At 43.0% G+C, this 21,932-nt stretch overlaps 2 protein-coding genes across 4 annotated transcripts in view; one reads left to right on the top strand and one right to left on the bottom strand.

Annotated features, from left to right (window-relative positions):
• C18H12orf42 (chromosome 18 C12orf42 homolog) overlaps window positions 1–21,932 on the bottom strand; it is a 150,437-nt gene that overhangs the window by 103,432 nt on the left and 25,073 nt on the right. The gene's annotated exons all lie outside the window — the stretch shown is intronic.
• The window catches only part of LOC143269410 (uncharacterized), a 49,008-nt gene that overhangs the window by 16,201 nt on the left and 10,875 nt on the right, over window positions 1–21,932 (top strand). For both annotated transcript variants that reach the window (XR_013045808.1, XM_076554570.1), the window contains exons 2-4: window positions 460–672; window positions 18,079–18,133; window positions 21,505–21,725. Coding sequence is in view for 1 of the 2 variants with exons in the window: in XM_076554570.1 (XP_076410685.1) it covers window positions 649–672; window positions 18,079–18,133; window positions 21,505–21,725 (300 nt within the window). In the remaining variant the exon portion in view is untranslated. The remainder of the gene's footprint in view (window positions 1–459; window positions 673–18,078; window positions 18,134–21,504; window positions 21,726–21,932) is intronic.

Raw genomic sequence — 21,932 nt, 5'->3', positions numbered from 1 at the left:
AATGAATCGCGTCATTGCATAAGATTCAAGTGACAGAAGCTGCATTTCACATGACACTGAACAAAATTCTTACAAAGAACATCAGTTAGCTCTGTAATTCTGGACTAATCCAGCTTTGTTCACAAAGATATTTTGAAGTTAAATTTGTTCCTCTATCTGTCTTATAGCCAAGAGCTATTAATACACAGAAACTGCATTTTAATTAATGCCAACCCAGATCTAATTCTTAAGAACACTATAACCATATCTTCCTTTGAGTGACTGAGAAAATAGTTTTCCTCAGTAGCTATTTTTTAATACAGTAATCTTTACTGTATTAATCTTTACTTTAATACAGTAATCTTTGTAACTATGGAAAATACAGGTTTAGGGCCATCAGTTCCTAAGCCTTCAGCTCCCACTGTCCAAAGCCAAGCTATGAAAGCCAGGCCCCAGCAAGCTTATGCTGTTTCTTCTTAGGTGCACACAGCCTACCCTTCTCTACCACTAAACACTGCGACAGTCTGATCTCCAGCAAACAACTGATCCTAAGAAGCTACATTGAAACAGAAGTGGGATGACTCACTGCTGCGGGATACACAAACAAGGAGAATTCTGGGAAGAGGAAGGCTAAGTCAGGAGTCACCAGCCAGACACGGAAGAAGCAAGATGACAAGACAGAACTGGGAAAAGGTACCAAGCCACATGGCTAAACATAGATAAGAATTATGGGTTAATTTAAGTATAAGAGCTAGTCAGTAATAAGCCTGAGCTAATGGCTGAGCAGTTACAATTAATATAAGCTTCTGAGTGACAATTCTATAAGAGGGCCGTGGGACTGTGGGGGCATGGCAGGACCCAAGAAACATCCAACTACAACTCATACCCATGTGTTTTCTGTAGTGGGCACTTGTGTATATGATATCAGCTAAGAATGGGCTAGAAACAATGATTTCAAAGTGGCTGGAGTGACATGGCAATATGGATGTGGGAAGTCCACTAGGCTGCCTTTAGATGAAGAGACACAGACACTAACTACTGAGAGAGGAGAAGCAATCTTTTTGAGGGACAAATCCCCAATAGTCTAGCCAATCCCAAAAGGTCAGCCCTAAACACGTGCACGGGAGCAACACTAAATGGACTCAGCAGATTGTATTTACACATGCATGAGTGTGGTGTGTGTGTGTGTGTGTGTGTGAGAGAGAGAGAGAGAGAGAGAGAGAGAGAGAGAGAGAGAGAGAGAGAGAGAGAGAGAGAGGGGGGGGAGAGAAAATAAAGAGGTCATGAATTTGAGAGGAACTGAGGATGACACAGAGAAATTAAAGGGGTAGGGGGTGTCAGAAATGATGTGAGCATAGTACTCACATGTGAAATTCTCAAAATAATTTAAGTTTTGAATTAAGAAATAATAAAATGGCTCTGAAGCTCATTTTCAGTCTAATATTTGGATAATATTTTGTATAGCCATATTGTTCATCTTGCTCATATCTATCACTGTTGAAAGTCGGGAGTTCTTTCCATACATGCTTCTGTGAGTCTGATCCCATCATGGAAACAGAATTAAGCAAGGTGAGTCACAAACAATAAGAAGAGATAAACAACCTTATATGGCTTCCTAAAAAAATAATAATAATCACTGTCCAAACGGGTCTGGATGGGAGACAAATGAGAACATAAAGCTATGCAGAGGAGCTATGCATTCAGAGACCCACAAGCAGCCTGGAGAGGTGGCAGCATTTGCAGGAAGGAGACGTCGAGGCAGCTAACAGCTGGAGACGATGGAGAAGAAGGCATGCCCAACCCTTGGCCAGTGACCAACACAAACCATAAACTTACTTCAAACAGAAGTACTTAAGCATGCACAGTTCTCAAGCGTGAGGTTTGTGGATGACATCATTGTGTCACTATGTCAAAGGTGGGACACATATGTATCTAGGACCTGAAAAGATTATAAATTAATGTTAGGATTTGAGCACTGTTTGACAAGATATAGCAAGGTATTCACCAGAGGGGAGCCAGAGTATAAATGACCAGAGGATAATCTTGAGTTTATAAGAGTCTCTAAGAAGGCCAAAGGTTAAACTAGAATAGTCAAGTTAATAAAATGGGCACACATAGGTCCATGGGACTGGTATGTATGCTGGGCAGACTGGAGGAGCTGGAAGTATAGTCTGGAGGATTCTGGGTAGGTGGAATCTGAAGAGTTGGGGTCACTGGAGTCTTTACCACTGTTAATAGCATGGTCCATAGTGGGTTGGAAGATTATCAAAAAGCCTTGGAAGGGTAAGGGTTGGCTTCTCCAAACTTCCTATGCCACCGGTCACGTCTCCTATGCCCTGATCCTGCCTCTACTTTAAATACCCTATCTACCTTCTGCAGTGAGGTCAAGATGACTCTTCTCAGCGCTTTTGCTGAAAATTCCCCCACTTTTTTTTTAAAAAGCTTAATGAGTAGTTGTTGTCTCCCAAGTTAACTCTTAATTTCTTTCAAAAGACAAACAAGGCCAAGTAAGTGTAACTTAAAAACACTTTAGACAACACAATTGACCCTATCAATATGGTAGAACCAATCGGAAGCAGCAGAGAACCAAGCGACGTCTGAAAACCTTGGGGAAATACTGTGCCTTCTTTCAAGCGGGTTCCAGAGCCACTGTGCAACTAACGGGTGAGCGAGAGAGCGGAGCGCGCATTCGTGATTCTGCAAGACCCAGATGCATGGCTAAAACTGTCAGACCACAGACTTCCAGGAGGAATGATTAATCAAGATAGATTTCAGTCCTGAGCTCCTGTCCTGTGTGTCTGGTACACATTCATTTTCAAAAAGAAAAGAGGAGTTGGTGGTTAGAAATGATGTTTGTATCTGAAGTATATTCATTGAAACCAGAAGGGCACATTTATGGTTAATGAAGTTTTTGAACTTGATTGGATTTGGTACTGAATTATTAAATAACTTCTTAAATAAAGGGAGAGAAAGAGAGGTGTCATGCTGAAGGGCATCAATGGACTAAACCTGGTGGAAGCTCGATTTTTTTTTTTTTAACAAGCCCTTGTTCTATTCAAATCTGTTTAAATTCATTGAAATAAATTTGAGGCCTGTAAAGGTCATGACTCGAAAAAAGAAAAAACCCAAATTGATTTAAAGGGACTAACCAAGAAGATTTGCAGTCCCTTTCAGAAGTGGACTTTCTGAGTTGGAAGGGAATCAGCCAACCATTCTCTGGCTGAGTGAGCCACATGTAACAGCCAATTATCACTCCACAAACGCAATATTCCAGTTCATTCTTGTTTACAAGGTAACAACTCGGGGCTGGGAGTTTAGAAAATAAAATGATGGACTAGACACATGCCGCCAAGGAAAAGCGTGGGTAGGATTTGGGGCTTTTTACTGGACGGGGTCCGTTTCATTAGTGGGCCTGCCTTCCCTGCTGGGCTCTTATATCTAAGCCTTTTGTTTGGGATTTTCCTTTTAAAATGATATCTCCATGCAGACATCCACATTCATGTAAGAAAACACTTTGCACATGTCTGAGAAGCCTGTAGAATGGTCCTGGAAAGCACAGAAATCTTTTACAAAGAAAAAAAAATAAAAAGGAATAAAATAGAATATTTTAGGCTTCCCTAGCAGGTGGGTTTCTGGTGGCTGAAAACCTGCTCGAGAAAGAAATAAGCCTGTAACTGTGGCAAAAGAAAAGACACTTGGGTTCTAATAATCCTGGCAAAACTAAATTGTAGACCTGGGAACATTTAAAAAAAAAAAAAAAAGACACAACACCCTTCAAAAGAAAAATAAAACAATGCTCCCAAAATAGGCCCGATTACGTGGGTCACTGCATACTGTGGGGTCCCCCTGTAGCATTTTATCCTGGTTACTGTTGCCAGGGGACACCTGATGCTCTCATTCTATATATTTGTCTTTCACATCTACATTCGAGCCAGTTTTTTTTTTTTCACCCTTCCATGTTCCCAGAACTGTAACAGAAATAAAAAATAAGGAATGGACCCCATTATTACAGAAATACCTACAAAGCAGAGCGAGTGACCCCCGGGGCTCACCATGTTGTCCCTGGAAGCATTGATGCCCTCGCCCCCAGGGCCTCTAGCCTTTTGTCACGGGGTCAAAGCCAGGACCTCAGCTGAGTACCCTCTGTGAAGAATTAACAAGTTGACAATTTGCCCCCCCCCCTCAGCCCCTGCCCGGCCTGCTTGAATGTTATAAATAGAGACATCTGGATAGGGCCCTTTCACTGCAGTAATTGAAAACGAACACGGATCAAGTTCTGGCCTGTTGTATTCATAAATCTTGAGGCTTAATTACATTAAAGGGAAATCTAGGGCCCAGCACTATGGAAACTGCAGATTCTATCGGCCGCTTGAATCATGAATCTTTAAGATAAGTGTTTTTTTCTTTCCCCATCCCACCCCCTCAACTCTTTAGTGGAGTTGAATGGGAAATTTTCAAACTGGCCTTGGAGTATTAATGTGCCAGGGAACTTCTGAGAAGATTCTGGGCTCCTCGGTGGAAGCAGGAGCTTCCCCTGCCGGATGACAAGTGCTGCCTCCAAGCAGATCCGTGTTCCAGGGCTTAAAACTAGACATATTTTTATGAGTAACAACAACATACTTGACAGATATTCCAATATGTCTTTCCCTACAGTTCAACACAGAAAGTGTGCATCTAGTTAAAATTTAATGAGTTTCAGAGAAAAAAAAAACCCAACCTGTGATAACTTAAAATTCCAAATGAAGTCAGACCTCTCAGCATCCTCTTTAATAACAAGTGAGAATTACACCCCCCAAGAGATCTACAGACATTTATAAATAACCTACGGTGGAATTTCTTTGTCTTTCAATGTTAAAAAAAAAAAGTATTCTGTTTTATTTCCTGAAGCTGGATTTCAAAGTATACACAGTATACAAAGTAAAGGTAGTTTATTATCTTTGCTTTAATTTTCTATGTGGGGCAACATTAAGGCCCCTTTGATTGGTGAGTGAAGGAAGAATATCACGATTCCTCATGCTGAAATACATTCCCACCAGTCACCCTGCAGAAAGGAAGCCTGAGAGAGCATCTCCAACGGGATTAGAGCCTGCCCTGTACATGGTACCTCCTCCTCCTCCTGTTTCTCCTACATCATGAGCGCACACAGTGCTGTGCAGGGGACCTGATAAAGACATTACACACTGGATAGGATCTGTGGGCTTCGAAGCCATAGCTCTAAGGTCCTCCTAATGCTCTTCTGTCTTCCGTACCTTTATGGCTGCCCCCACACCCATCTAATGAGAAAACATGCCTAAGGTAGGAAGAGACGGTAGCCTCATTAATATCTATCATGAATTTCATCACTCAGACATGGTGGTCAGGTGTCCACCCAAAGCCACCAATGTGCTCACTGGCAGGGAAATGTTTCTGCCTTCTGAATTGGGACACTGTGGTCCAGGAGCATCAAAAGACCAATACCAAAGGACAAGGGGTGATGGAGGAGAATGTGTTTGTTTTTGTTTTTTTAATCGAGAGCCCATGTTATTTTCACCAAGCTGCATTAGTGGGAAACCATTTATAAAGACCATTAATAAAACACTAATGTCTTGGGCAGAAAAAAATAGCATGACGAGACTGTGAACTCTGGATTCAAATCCTGCACCCTGCTCTGATTTGTTAAGACAACTCAGATCATTTGCCTCTCAAGCCCCTCCCACTTAAAACAGGAAATGGTAATGGCATCAACCACAAGGCCAACGCTCTGACTCATTCTGCAGGTGAAGTCATACAGACACACATTACTCAGCCTGACCAACTGAAAGTGCCCAAGGAATAACAGCTGGATTCCTCACACAAGCTTTTAATGGCCATTGTCCATCATTTGACTTTCTTTCACTTGAGCTTTCTAATCGGTGGTCTTTTCAAAGCATCTCAAATAGATGAATACTTTCTATAAAGTAGATCGGAACAATAACAATCACCTCAAGCTAGGAGTCGAAGAGAACTCGAACAGGCTTTCTACCTCACACCATATCGTAGTTGTTTATTAACTGTATTCCCCATGCTATAAACTCCTAGCAGAAGAATGTAGATGTTCTTGCTTACTAGGTGTCCCTAACACATAATATAATTCTTGTGACCCAACAGATACTCATTAAATTTAAAAAAAAAAAAACTGAGAAACTCTCTATCCTTTTCCTTATCCTTCTTGTCCCAGGCTACACAGATAGTTAATGACAAAGTTTTTGTAGAAATACTATCAGTATTGCAGAACTTCTGATAGAATGTGGTGATTGTTATATTGTGACCATTAATGCAGAAACTGATGTTAAAAGATCCTGAAGTCACTAATGAAAGGGGGTTTCAATGTGAAGATTGCATTGATTCCATCCAAATACATGACCAGTCTTAAGATACGGAAAGGTGTCTGGGGAGATGTTAAGTGTCTCCTGACGTAATGCAACAAGGTCATGACAAACCTTTGAAGATATTCTCTAAGAAAGTGTACTAGTAAAGCCGGGTGGTGGTGGCACACACCTTTAATCCCAGCACTTGGGAGGCAGAACCATGAGGATCTCTGAGTTCGAGGCCAGCCTGGTCTACAGAGTGAGATCCAGGACAGGCACCAAAACTACACAGAGAAACCCTGTCTCTAAAAACAAAAGAAAGAAAGGAAGGAAGGAAGGGAGGGAGGGAGGGAGGGAGGAAGGAAGGAGAAAGAAAGAGAAAGAGAGAGAGAGAAAAGAGAAGAAAAGGAAAGAAAAGAAAAGGAAAGGAAAGGAAAAGAAAAGAAAGAAAAGAAAAGAAAAGAAAAGAAAAGAAAAGAAAAGAAAAAAAAAGAAAAGAAAAGAAAAGAAAAGAAAAGAAAAGAAAAGAAAAGAAAAAGAAAAAGAAAAGAAAAGAAAAAGTGTACCAGTTTCTTATGGACCGCTACAAGTTTGAAGTTTTCCAATATCTATTTATTAGGGTAGAGAATGACATATGTATCTACATGCACATGGAGGTCACAGGACAAACCTAGGGCTTCTCTTCTTCCACTACCCAGGTCCTGATAAAGGAACTCGGGTTGTCAAACCTTGTCCGAAAGCACCTCTACCTGCTGAGCCATCTGTCAGTCACGGCGCCACAATTTAATGTTACCGTTATTTCAACCAAAAACATAAGCTTTTTAATCAAAGCCTACAGAAATTTGTGACTTTTTTTCTCCATGCCTCAAACATTCAAACTAAAACTTGATCATTAAAAAAGGCAAAGTGGGTAATTATCCGTGGAAGGCCAGCCCTTTTCTGAATAGAAACATAGAAATGGGGGCGGGGGAGAGAAACTGTGATCGGGATGTAAAATAAATAATTTTTAAAAAAGGAAAAGTGAAACAGCTATTTCAAGGTAAGTTATTTTAAGAAATGTTTTCCGTACATATCAAAGCCTCGTTGCCTCCTCCTGCCCCTCAAACATCCCTACTTCTCACTCATTTCTACCCCCAAGCACCTCCTCAGAGCTGCCACATAGAAGCAGCAGCCTGAGAGGCTGTGAGCAGAGACCAAGGGAGCTTTGATTGGATTTAAATAATTAAACTTCATCACGGCAGAGTCCTCAGAAACTACGATGGTGGACAGGGGTCTGGAAACCATGCAATGCAAACCCCATCTTCCAATGGGCCCAGCAATACTCCTCTCTTGTCCCCTGTCCTGTTCAAGGGGGCACTTGTGATCCAGGAAATATGCTGTTGAAGGACAGGAAGTTTTGAAGAAAAAGGCAGCAACGTGATTCTGCTGGAAATGAAATTCTCTCTTAAAAATAAAAATGCAATTTTGGCCATTTAAAAATAAGTACCTTCAGTAAAACTTCCACAAGATGCTTGTTTGCCTTCTGTATTTTCCTAACCTCTTTCAGCATTAATACTTTATATCACTTTTATTATAAACCTCTGTAAATATAAATCTGATATCCGTGAATGTCTCTAGGTTTCTCCAATAAGATAATGTTAGCCATTAACCATAACAATTGTGTTCACATGGATGCCATTTCCATACAAAAGCAGGGCTGTGACTGATGATGTCTGCCTCACAGGATGGCAGTCTGTGGACAATGGAACTCTCAAGCATAAGGAAGCAGCTGTGCAGGTGGACAGACTGCAGCTTTGGGCACCCGTGACCTTCAGGGAGCTGAGGACAAGGTGGTTTTCCTGGAAAGCACTCTCACTAACATTTCAATCTGCCAAATGGGTCCAGATTCTTCTGTCTTTGCTCCTTGTGCTGTGACCCAAGCCAGCCCTGTATCTGCCACTAGTTCCCTGGATGCCCTAGCACAAACATTTTATTCCCATCCTAAAATATACTAAATTATTTTCTAACAAATCAGATCACATGCATTAGGATTAAAGAAAGTGAGTTAAACAATAATAGGCATTTTGAAGAGGGAAAGAAATGTGATTTTTCAAATTGTTTTAGAGGGAAATTGTCTTGGAAATTTCTCTTTCTCAATCACTCATTCATCCATCCATCCATGAAGAAAATGTTCTCTAAGTGCCTATGAGATGCCAGCCTTTGCCCAGGGCACTAAGAACCAAACAGCAGGCAGGGCAGGGGCTAGCAGGGGCTTATAGGCCAACAGTAGCGGAGAACTGCCAGTGAAGCGGAGGAGGAAGAGAGAGACTTGCGTGCACTGGCTGAGGGTGGGACCAGCAGGCCCTGTGTTTTGGAATAAGCGGATGTCAAACACCATGAGCTTCCTCTTTGAAACACCTAAGCAAGAGAGATTAGCTTTATTAAACACTTGCTCACAGTTATCTTACTCTTCATCTTGTTGCTGAAACTAACGAGCAGCAGGCAGTAGTTTCACACTACAGAAGAGAAGACTCGTGAGGCAGAAGACACCAACGCAGGCGGAGTCCCTAAGCCAGGGTCCTGGTAGAAGTCTTTGCCATTGTGATCTTAGCCAATATCCATCAACCTTCGCAACCACTTCCTAAGACATTTCCCTCCCTCTTGCCAACCAGAAAAGCCAATGCACACCACATTTTATCCAGAATTACACCCCAAGGCTTCACTCTGCGGGCCCCAGTGGAGGACTTGCTCATTTTACTGTTTTGAGCAATGCTTCTGTGTTCTTGAACATTAACTCCTTGTGTATATGTGCAAGGATTTCCAAGGCTGGCATTCGGGGATGAAATTCGCACACGTTTATATGCAGCATATGATACCTACTTGTTCAAAAGAGATACACAAATTTATACTGATGCTGGTTGTTTCACACCTGACCAACATCCTACTCAATTTGGTGGAGGAGATCCCTATTTCTATCCTATTTTCAATTTCCCCTGCATCTCTTGACTGCATGACTGTCCTCACATCCTCATTGGCCACCACTAGGACAGGTTGTTTGGTAACAAGTTTCTGTGAGTTCTTTACCTGCCTTCCTATTGGGATGTTTGCTGGGTGCCAGCCCTCCCCAGATTCTTTGTGTCCTCCTCTTCCTCTTATTGATTTTTATTTGGTTGGTTATTGTTTTGGTGCTTATAAACAGAATGTATTCCTCATGTACAATTTCTATTTAGGCCTGGGGATCAGACACAGGTCACCAGGGCTGGTATCTGGGGACCTTCATTGGCCAAGCCATCTCATAAGCCCTATACCAGGAATTTTCTCAAAGATTAGCCTACTACGGTTTTACAGTTAAGTCTTTTGGTGTGAGGTAATTTGGTATTTAAGTCTATGGTATGAGGTAAGGATCAACTTTCTTTGTCCTGTGAGGCAATCGGTCACCCTATCATTATTTATAGATTAGTCCATAGTTTCATCACTACTCGAAGCGGCCAATTTATGCCCTGGGCTTCCTCGCCTCACATCAGCCACTGCTCTCCATGGCTTACACGTGAGGCCCACTCTCTGATGGGGTCTGCTGTATAATGCAAACTCTATCAGGCAGCAGGGTTCCATATTTACGGCTTTCTCTTCTATTCCATTGGGCTACTTCGCCATAATGGCCTTTTAATTGCTACCCATTTGTAACAAATCTTGACATCCGACACAGCTAAATCCTCCTGAAATTATTTTCATGTAGGAATAGCTTGGACATTCCTCACATCCAAACTTTGGAACACTTATTTAGTTTTATTTTATTTTTTAAAACACATTCACATTTGGGTGGAAATGCATCAAAGTCTAAACCTGAGGCAAAGAGAAACAGTGAAAATTCTAAATCTTCCATATGAACATGTTTTGTGTGTGTGTGTGTGTGTGTGTGTGTGTGTGTGTGTGTGTGTGTGTGTGTTTCAGGTTTTGACATACTTCAACGAATTATAATTTTCTCATGAAATCAATTCTTGGACACTTAAAATTAATTACAGTTCTCTCATATATCATCAATGACCACAAAAACTCACAGTGGCCAAACTACTGTAGAATATACTATGAAATTAAAAACTATTTAGATTAAAGTGGAAAAAATGGGGAGGGGGAGTCCCTTGTGGTGAAAAGGGTTTTAAAATTAGATAAATATAATAAGAATACAAAATGAAAACATAAGGAAATTCTTAAATCAGTAAGGAAAGTCAAAATACTACTAAACAGTTTTCTCCAAAGGAGGACCTTCAGGGGCTAAAAGAAAAAAGAAAGCTAAGAAAAAAGGAAAAACATGCCCAATAATTTTAAAATTGTAAAGAAAATTAGATGATTGTACGATGTGGAGTGATAAGTAAAATACAGTTTTTAAAAACAATAAAGGAAAAAATCCTGCTGAAATTCCAGTAAAAACTGGCAACGGAGAACAAGGGTTCCAAAGAGAGCAGAGAGCAGCTAAGATGGAGACTGCGGTTGCACTCTTGGAGGCTGGAACGTTCGGTTGATCTTGTGGGCTCCTTGTCTTCCTATGGTTTATAATATTCTGGGTAGGACAAGGCTCTCAAGTCTGTCCCCCACCCCACCCCACCCCACCCCCAGCTGTCTCCACCTCGTCTCCACTTGGTAGCTTTTCTTCTTTGCATACCAGAGACCTCTGCTGGTCAACCTTAGCTTTGCAGCCTGCGGGCAGGGGAGAACCTGGGGACGTTTTAACTGGGTGGGAAAGGATGTCTCCAGCCACAGCAGTAAGGTCAGGACAGGCAGAAGTCCTGTCCCTGTACCAAGACCGCCTGGGTGGTACTCATCACCTGAAAAAAACGTGGCTGTAACAAAAACACCACGGAACGGCACTGTTCTTGGTGGCTCTGGGTTGTTTTTTGGTTTTCCTTCTCATGGCCTCGGCTTACCACTTCGTGTTATTTTCGGTTGATGAGATCTGCTCCTGTGAGCAGTGAGGTGAGGCTGTCTGTCCCTATGTACTTCCCCCCTCCCTGCACCAGGTCCCTCTCCCTTCAGCTGGTCCCCCGGGTCTTCCCCAGGGGCTCTCTGGACCTCCCTCACCCTGGGACTGTGGCAAGCTCTTCCTCCCTCTCAGGCTCTTGGGCGGCACTTTCCTGAGATTAAAAACCTTCCATCTCAGAGGGAAGGTCATTGAGACACAGAATGTTTGCTAGGAGGTGAAACATTGCATCCCGCAGCGAAGCCCTCTAAGCTCAGGAAGTAAACAACTTCAAATAGCTCCCCGGAAGTCCCTGAAGCTACAGCTCCATCAGGCACTGTGAGCAGTGAGGCCTGCTGAAGGGTTAACTCTCACACAAGACAAGCAGCCTGGAAGAAGCAGGGATCATCTGAACTGCCTGCAGGAAACAGAGACCAACCAACGAAGCTGCCAGAAAACCCGCTCAGACCACCTGAGCCACCTGGAGAGAACACTTTCCAGCCTTCCGAGCTGCCTGCAGATAATGCAGTGAACACCAGCTTTCATGCTGGGTAGGCTTTGAGTCCTTTCGGCTCTGTAGGTAAGCCTTCACCCATGCTCCTGTGAGTAACCACAACAGGAGTCATCCGTTCACCGGGTTGACTTTCGTGGTATCTGCACTTTGGACTGTCGTCACTTCCCTACCTGGGCTAAGCAGACGTTTGTTCATCTCACAGGAACAGTGTCACAAGCCCCCGGGATCGCTGGGAGGTTGGAGGGGAGGACTCTATCATTGTGTGGCTCTAGGTTTTTATCATTGGGGGGAGGGGGAGATACACGTGGAAGGTCGAAGGACAACCTCACATATTGGTCCTCACCCTCCCTTGGAGACCAGGGCTTTTATTGTTCGCCACTACACAAGGCAGGCTAACTGAACTTCAAGCTCTCAGGCTTCTCCTGACTTCGGCTCCCCTCTCACTGTAGAAGTGCTGAGACTACAGACGTGTGCTACCAGGCCTGGTTTGACATGGATTCTGGGAATCTGAGTCCAGCGTCCTCACCATTGCTTCATACTTTCCCCACGGAGTCGTTTCCCTAGTCATCAGTTTGCTCTGTTAAGATGGCACCCAGGCACTGACCCCTGGGTCATACTGACTGACAAGTGGATTCTCTCTCTCTCTCTCTCTCTCTCTCTCTCACACACACACACACACACACACACACACACACACACACACACACACACCTCTTTCTCTCCATCCTCCTCTCTCCCTCACCTCATCTCTCCGACCGACTTGGAGGTATCAGTGTCTCACCAACAGCTAGACTGGATTTGAGGCTTGGGAGGGCTGTGGGCTTGTCCTGGGGTAGGAAGGACTGCCTGTCTCACACCCGGCTCCCCTTTGGAAGGAACTTCTGCTTCCTTCCAACCAGAGAACATGGAAGCAGAGGCTGTGTTCATCTTACTGTTCCACCTCATCCATCTTCTCGTCTTGTCTTTTTGGTTTTCTTTCCTCCAGGTTCCCCTTCATTTTCTTCCTGGATTTCTGAGACTCTTCCTCTCTTTTTACTTTGAAGAGTCTGGTTTTTTTTTTGTTTGTTTGTTTGTTTGTTTGTTTGTTTTTTCTTATTCTAACACTTCCTTCACTAGATCCCAAGGGGCAGTTCTAATCCACCATGGTTACCCAGAAGCACACTCCCTACATTTATAGTTTCATCTTTTAGCGTGGTGAGTTCATTGGTTTTCTCATGAAAAATTGGCCTCACTTCCCCGAAATATATTTAACATGGTGGGTTTGGCTTGGTAGATTTGTGTTTAGAATTTTGCACTCATGCTCCATAAGACAGAATTCTCTTTAATGTTCCCATCTGTGTTATTCTTTTGCTTTGAAGTCAGAGTACACAGCTTGGCATTCCAGCATTAGGCCGCTGTTGCATTGATGAGTTTTCTCAAATTAGTTTGCTGATATTTTGGATCAAATTCTCATACTAATATTCCTTAAAATGCTCTGTGATTTTTATCACTGTATTTTCTTTGACTAATTTCAATATAAAAATTATATGAACCTCATAATTCAGGATAGGGAAGCCTATCAGTTATCGCTGTCAACTCCTGTGGGTTTTTACAGCAACTGTGACACTTCACCTAGGGACGTTGCCAGGGAAACCCATCCCTGCAGTAAGGGAGACAGCTTTGATTAGGCTTCCGCAATATTCCGGAGCAGTCCTCCCAATATGCTGTTCTTGGTAATTACTTGTTCTGCCCACTGTTCTGCCATGGTTCCTGTCTTTCCTTTTGGGGTACACTTACTCTTTCATTGGCAGCCTAAAGTATCTTTGAGGGCTGGGGAAGTGGTTGATACTAGACACTAAAAACTTCCCCCATCCACAAGAAAGTTGGGGCCAGAAGTCATTTTTAAATTTACCTACTCTTCAATCTATTTTATCTAAGATTGATGGAGCTGATTTATACAACCCACTCAAGAGCTCATGTCATGTACCCAACTCCACTCAAATGTATTTTTCAAAACTTACAAAAAAAAATCCACCACTGTTTCTAAGACTTCTCCTTTGGGTATGTGACTCTACTTTGGGACAATGACCTTAACAGATCTATGTGGCACCACTTCTTGCGGTAAGTTTCTTGCGGTAGTCTACATAAACAGTCTGAAGGACTCAACTTGGAGTTTATGCACACCTCAAGGTTCTATTTAAAGTTAAGAAACTTTGGCCAAATGGAGAGTCTAGAGTACATTTTATTTCCAGGCTAGCGCTTCTGCTTTCCATATGCCCTCTACATTTTGTCTAGAAACCGAACCGTCCTTCCTTAACCACTTCTTTATCTTGTCAGACTGGATCTTGCACAGTTTGGGGGGCAGCCAGATGACATTTTCAGCATTCTGCCTGAGAACCCATGTCACCAAATCCAAGCATCTATAGGTCATCTTCTCTATTCTGGTTTACATAAGCAAGTATTACCATATGTCATCTATGGCCACCCTCCAGTAACAATGTTATCTCCATTTTTCTGGCTTTGCCACAGTTGGCTTACCGTTTCTCCAGCCTCTGAAGCAAGCCCAGTTAGAAAAGCCACATCACATGCTTTCAGCTTTTGTATTACTGGCACCCCACTTGTAGATACTAGTTTTTCCATCAGTTGAAAAAGCCATCTTGAAACTTAATGACTTCCAGCAATAAGCATGAATCCCTATGAGTCTGAGGATCAGCTGAAAATTCACATGATTTAGACTAGATGTGGTTGGCCTTTTCTGGTAAGTCTGTGGGCTGGATACTGGGGGTCATCTAAGATTTCTTTATTTATGTGCCTCACAGTTGGTGGGCTATGGGATGAAATGACAGGAATGACTGAGTTATTATGTGTTTTTCACATTCAACAAGCCAACCAAGGTATGCACACATGATGGATAGGTCAGGAGTCCAAAAGCATGGGATACCTCTCAAGGCACTGGCGATGACCCGCACATCATCATTTCCTGCCCATCCCTTCCATTACCTTTTATAATCACTACAGTAACTGATGAAACTAATCCTGATGCAAAGATTAAGGAAGTAGACCCCACTTCTTTGGGGACAAGCTGTCCCAAAGTCATATTACAAATGGCATACATTTAGGGAGAGGTTAGGAATTGGAAATGTAGAGTTTTCACAGTCAATGTGATACAAGGAACATCGCAAAGTTTGTGGAAAAGTTTGCTTAAGATTAATCTATTCTTTGAATTTATAGTATAAGTTTTCTATAAGACTATGCCAAATTCAAATGGTTTCTTTTCCTTCTAAAGTATTTATGAGAGTGTTAGCTAATGTATCTCAAGATCATAAGGTTTTCAGGATTTTCTCAGTATTTTATAAAATACTTATGTAAAATTATGTTTGTGCAAAGGCTTTCACATGTTCTGTTCCTTGTAATATTTTCATTTTAACTGTTAAGTTACTGACATAAGCTTGTTTTTATTTTCTCATAGTCATTCTGACTTCTATATGTACAGTTATAGCCTCTTTTTCATTGCTAATTTTTTTTTTTTTTTGCCTTTTCGAGACAGGGTTTCTCCATGCAGTTTTGGTGCCTGTCCTGGATCTCTCTCTGTAGACCAGGCTGGCCTCAAACTCACAGAGATCCGCCTGGCTCTGCCTCCCGAGTGCTGGGATTAAAGGCATGCACCACCACTGCCCGGTTCATTGCTAATTTTATTTGTGCTGTTTTTAATTGCTATTCTTTCAAGCATGGGATAACTGTTAAACAAAGTGAACTTTAAAAACATCTACTTGTTCTCTACTGGAAAAAAAAAAATCCACTTGCAGATTAGTCTCTTTTTACATCTGTTTGTTTGTTTGTTTGTTTATAGTGAGAGATCCACTGGAGTCTGCTTAAAGGATAGCCTGGCTAGCTCAGTCTGTAGAGCAGGAGACTCTTAATCTCAGGGTCTTGGGTTCATGCCCCACATTGGGCATCAGTTATAGCGAGAAGTCCATTGGAGTCTGCTTAAAGGATAAAGGAATTTATTAGGAAAGGAAACTCACTAAACAGGATAGGAGAATTGTCACAGGGTCCTGGAAGGCTGAGGTACTGTCCTCCACTGTTCTGGGCGCCTGAGTCAGTCTGCACCATCGAAGCCCAGAAGGGAGAGAAGAGAATGACTTACATGCATCTCAGGTCTCAAGGGTAGCCCCCGAGCCACACCCCAAAGGCAGCTACTTCAAGGTCATAGGTAGGTAGAACAGGTATCCACTACTCCACTACATTTATTATTTTTATGTATTTGTTTGTTTGTTTAGTGTGTGTGTGTGTGTGTGTGTGTGTGTGTATGTGTGTCCAAAGAGGGTCAGAAGACAACTTGTGAGAGTTAGTTCTCTCCTGCCATGTGGGTTCCAGGGATTGAACTCAAACACTTAGACCCAGTGAGCCATCTTGTTGAACCACAGTATCCTTTCCTTACGTTTTCCAAGATAAGCTTCCACTACTAAGACTCCCAAGCTTCCTGCGGAGCATGTTCACCGCACACCATTGCCCTATCCACGCGAAGGGGGTTGATAATATACAACCAACACTCAAGTTAATGGAGGCAGCTTCGTTTTTTCACACGTCAGGGGTGGGGGACAATAGAAACCTGGGATTCATGGCAGTCTGGTCCTCCGACGTCGAGGAGACATTTCTAGGGTAGGTCTGCTGCTGTGAATGTCCCACACTTCACTGCAGTGGAGATCTCTAAAGCACACTATACCATGGGTTTTCTGCCCAGGAATAAATGGACTCTCTGACTAAATCCATCCATAGGAGGAGGAAGGAAAGGAACGGGAATGAGAAAGGGATGGCAACCCGGCTGTTCTCCGCAGCTCCTGCTGGTCTCGGGCTGGTGCCTTCCCCCCACACTCTGCTCTTAGTATTTAGAACTCCCAACAAGAAAGGCAGGAAGAGGATCATCAGGGCCCTGTCTCCTGCTTGTCCAGCACTTCCTTCTTCCCTTGATGGCTTCAGAACAGCGCCTCATAGTTCATAAAGGCTTCTTAAGTCTGTGGGACATTTTCTAGAGATTAGATAGAATTTTAAAACCTTGTCAAAAGCAAAAGTCAGTATCAGAATCTTTCTATGGGTGATGTAATACACTAATATTTAAATCCAAAAATCCACGGTTTAAAAGAAAATAAACAAAAATCCATAGTTTTACAGAATGTCCTTTTCACTACCAGAGAAAGTGGAGAGAGGGGCTTTAAACATAGTATTTGCCATTTTTGTTATGTGATTGCCTGGAACACCCATAAGGAAAGAACTAGTAGCAAAATATAAGGGGAATGAACACTAGTGATGCCTTGAATGCCTGCCCACATGGTACAGCCTATATTTCCATGAAAACCAATAACTGCTTTAAGGTTGAGGTGTATTGCCAAACCTTAGAAATGGGACCAGCCGGGCGGTGGTGGCACACGCCTTTAATCCCAGCACTCGGGAGGCAGAGGCAGACGGATCTCTGTGAGTTCGAGGCCAGCCTGGACTACCAAGTGAGTTCCAGGAAAGGCGCAAAGCTACACAGAGAAACCCTGTCTCAAAAAACCAAAAAGAAAAAGAAAAGAAAAGAAATGGGACCATTGCCCAGTTCCATCTGAATCCATTTGTCTTTTTTCTCTTGAAAATATCTCACAGATTTAAGGGTGTTTCTTGCACATTCCTTCATTAAATAAATGAGCAGTCTAGGAAATCCTTCTGTTCAGTGATTTGTGTTTTGTTTTCTTGCTCTCATTTTTGAAAATAATTGAATTTGCTTTGAAAATTTCATCAGAAGAAGGAAAATACTTGACCCAACCACTGTCCTGAAGATGTGTTTCCTAGAAGCCTAAAAAGTCCACATGACACAGAGGGAAGGAACCTCGTCTAACTTCTCCTCTCGCTTCTGCAGACTCTCCTCAAATACTTTGTACCCAAGTATGTGCTTAGGTACATATGGAACTACTGTGTTCATGGAACTTGATCGACGTTGCTTTAAAAACATGGAAACTATGCTGGGGGTGGGGAGGATGGCTTGCTCCATAAAGCATTTGCCTTGCAAACAGGAGGAGCAAAGTTCAAGTCCCAGAATCCATGTTTTATAAAATATGAGGTATGTTGATCTCATTTCATCTCTAGGACAGCAGACACGGGCACTTGGAACACAATGGTTAGCTGCTCTAATATAATTGATGAGCTCCAGGATAATGAGAGATCCTGTCTCTGTGATGACACCCGAGGCTGTCCCCCAGCCTCTACATGCATGCTCAAACATGTGCACACACACGAACGTGCATGCACACATAAACAAAAGATGTGGAAACTTGCTTTTATTTATTTGCTTTCTATTTTCTACCTAACAGTGCCTGATGATAAGGGGAGAAATCTACAAGTTTATCATTCCAACTGAATGTGCAGGTAAGAGCAAATTTCTCTATCATTACCCAGAGGAAGGGGGGAAGTCATTTTTAATAGAGTTGATAAAATAAGGCCCTGGCAGGTACTTGTGCATCTTAGGAACGACACTTCTCCTTTTCCAGGTTTGTGTCCTCCAACTGTAGCCTGCCCCTTTCTTGGTGGTTTGAAGATGAGGACAAGGTGAGCCTGGATTCATTCAGCAGGGGTGCCGTGAGCACCTAACCTGTCTCCCCCACGGCAGTGAGGAGCCGCAGCCTTGGGGCCTGCTCTCCTGGCTACGACTGTTGATTCTAAACTACATTCTTTTGTGGAAAACCTCTGGTTGTCACAGCAATGCCTCACCATTGGGTCACCCGGGTCACTCGATGGGATCTGCGTGTGTCTGTTTTTAAAATACATTTAGTCCCCATACTGTCAGAAACAGCTAGTCAAGTTGCCTAACTACTTGGGTCTTTCCAGCATTTGAATTAGTTGTCATAGTAACCGATGATCCCAGATAGGGAACTACAATTTTATGTATATTAGATTGTGTTTTCCTTCACTTCCCGCAGGCTGCACATTGGTAACTCTGTCTTTTGGGGATGTGGATTAAGACACAAGTAAAAAATTCATTCTTTGTCCCTCTTTGTGTCATATATTTTTAAATTAGAAGTTCCATGATGTATTCAAAAACCTCTCATCACATAATTTCATATCACTCCAGCTGTTTAACAAGACCTGAAAATATTGAAACAGCGGTCACAGTGACTGAGCAAGAGACAGAAAGCAACAGGCTCTGTTCGTTACCTCTTCCCCAACTGCACTTCAGATGAAATTAAAACCACACAACTCCATTAACCAGTCATCTTGAGACAAAGAACAAAAGCTTAATCACATATCTAGACAGGGCCATTAAAGTCAAGACACAGAAATCTAATTCGCACAGCACATCCATGCATAATAACCACTTTTGGAGTCGCAGTTTCTACTGAAAAGACTCAGTGTCCGTACAGAGTCTGCGCTTTTTAATTATGAGGCATTTCATTCAGGGAGGTGGGGACTCCAAAGAACTGTGGGGGAGCCTTGCCCTCTCTACACCCTCTGAAACTGGTTTGTCTCAAGCTTTCTTTTTTAAGGAAAAGGAAAAAAAAAAGCAGACAGAACTTTTTGAAGAATTCACTACAAAACTTTTCTCCAAAAAGGAATGTAGCAAAATGGGCTCTGTGGGGTGTGGGAAGGGGAGACCATTATGGCAGGCTCCGCCTCCTAACCGATGTGTGAGGTCAGCACATTGCTTCCTCTTTAAGCCTCAACCCTTCAGAGTCAAATCATCTGCCTGAGATGAATTTTCATTTAATAATGTACTGAAAGCACCAACCTTAACTAATAGTCTCGTCTCTACCAGGAACCTCTGTGTTTAAAAACAAGTTCTCAGGCCAGAAAGATGTCTTGCCATGCATGAGAATCTGAGTTTGGATCCTAGCACTCACAAAAAAGCCAGGCATGATTGGCACACACCTATAATCCTAGTGCGCTAAGAACAGAGATGGAGGAGCCTGGAGCTTACTAGCCAGCTAGTCTTGCTGAATTGGTAAGCTCCGGGCTCAGTGAAAGGCCCTGTCTAAAAGAATAAGGTAGAGAGTAAGTGGGGACAACCAACATTGCTCTCTACCCCATGTGTGTGCGCACATGAGCACACATACACACATTTTTTTTTTAAAGTTCTCTTCTCTAATGGCGCTTGCAAGCTGACTCCCAGGTCCTCAGATGGGTCGAAGGGCTCCTCCCCACAGTCCTGTCTCACCAAGGAAGATATACACCAGCAACCAGTCATTGTCAACAGAACCCATCTACCCAGAGATCTTGAGCAGGTCACCTTCACACCTGAGAACAAAAGTCCCATTTTATACTTACACATTGAGAGGTTAGAAAATGACATTTGGCTTCTGGGAAAGTTCAAATCCTCTGAGAAGCAGAAAAACAAAGATGGATAAAATGAGCGATTTGCTACCGGGGCCACCTGCCCGAGAAGACCCTGAGCCTGGGGGAAGGAGAAGAGAGGAGGAAACAATGGAAAGACTGTCCTCCTCAGGGACCTTCTGCCGCTGACACCAAAGGCCACCCAATGAACCTACTGCACTGGTCAATGACCAAGAATAGTCCTGGGATTCCTCTGCTTAAAGTCCTGGTCAGTCCACAGATTGACTTTATATATGAAAATATTTCTTTCTGAAATGTCTGCTTTACTTTAAGTTTGTCTTCATGGCTGGAGAAAAAGAGGCACTGACGGGGGGAAGCTATGGAAATGTACTCCCTAGGTCCCCGAGGAGGCCACGTTTCCTAAGGACTGGCAATGGCTTTGCCTGCCTGGGCCCCTGCCACACCATCTCTGCTAAGGGCGGAGCTGAAGCCTGGGAATTGGCATCTCAGGCTAAACTCTAAAGCCTTGCACAGAGAGATGGCCCTCTTCAAAAGGCAAGGGACACCGTTAAAGGGTCCCTAGGGGCTGGGGACAGTTCAGGTGGTTAAGTGTTTATCTTGCACACACAAGGACTTGAAGTCAGAGTCACATGGGAAAAAAAATAGATGTGACAGCAACCGCTGTGATCCCAGTACTGGGGAGACAGAGGCAAGCGGCTCCCTAAGGCCCACTGGCCAGATAGCTTAGTGCTTAGTGAACTCAAGACTAGTGAGAGGAATTGTCTAGAAAACAAGGTGTGTGTCTCCTGGGGAACAACACTCAGTGTTGACTTTGAGTGTCCACGTGCACTAGTGTTGTACGTGAGCTTGTACACACACGCACATTTACACAAGGTTTCTGAAGTTATCTTTGGAACTTACATACACAACTGGGCTGCTTAAAAGCTCAGGTTTGGGCTTTTGGTAAATATTTGGGGGCAGGCATTTTCTATGAGAAAATGTGTCTTGAGTTATAAACAGACTAAGAAGACCCATCTGTACATTAATCACTAAATATGTGTGTACGTGAGCATAAATGTGTATGTCACATCCTGTAAAACCTTGAGACGGTGTGACATTGAACGTAAGGTCACTGGCACTTGGCTCGAGTCCTCTGACAAGACTGCATGTTTAGCATCTGAAGGAGCAGGGCAGAGGCAGGTTAGGGAGTCACTTTCTGAGACCATTTGGAATTTTCTACATATAATCTCTACTCTGTTGAAGATTTGCTGCAGGCCACCTTAACATCCTTAAGTGGATTCTTTGCTCCCGTGGGTTCTGTGACACCATAAACTGTTTTAAAACACTGCCTACTGCTGACCTCCAGTGAAGTGATGCAACGTTTTATGAGAGCAAAGTTTTGTGCCTTCTTGACTGAATTATGTTGAGATTTTATTTTGGACTCTTACCCATACATAAATATGTCATTTCAGGCATACCCTTGAAGAATTGCAAGAGAGAATGCAAAACGGCAAGCAATCTAAGCGCTTTGCTTGCGCGAGGAAAACGGGTCTCTTTTCCTCCCAGGCTGCATCACTGCTTCCTCTTTGTGAATGACAACCTTCACAATTCCCTGACAGCACACTCCTGCTCTGTAGTGTCCACTTCCGAGGATGAGCAATATCCTGGGCTTACAGATGAGAGCCGAGAGATTGTAAGTGCCGCTAAGAAGTTGAACAATGGGTTCCTGATTGGAGAAATCTGCAGGGAGGGCCTTCCAGACGTACTTTGCATTGCAAAACATTTCCATGGCACTCACAGATGTGTGGGCACCAATGTTAGAATAGTCCTGGTGTCTGCACTTAGACACATGGAACTGGAGCTACTGGGTGTGGCAGGAAGAACTCCGATGTAGCATTCT

This window comes from Peromyscus maniculatus, chromosome 18 (assembly GCF_049852395.1).
Source record: "Peromyscus maniculatus bairdii isolate BWxNUB_F1_BW_parent chromosome 18, HU_Pman_BW_mat_3.1, whole genome shotgun sequence".
Lineage (NCBI taxonomy): Eukaryota > Metazoa > Chordata > Mammalia > Rodentia > Cricetidae > Peromyscus > Peromyscus maniculatus.
This window is presented reverse-complemented; position numbering and strand designations above follow the sequence as displayed.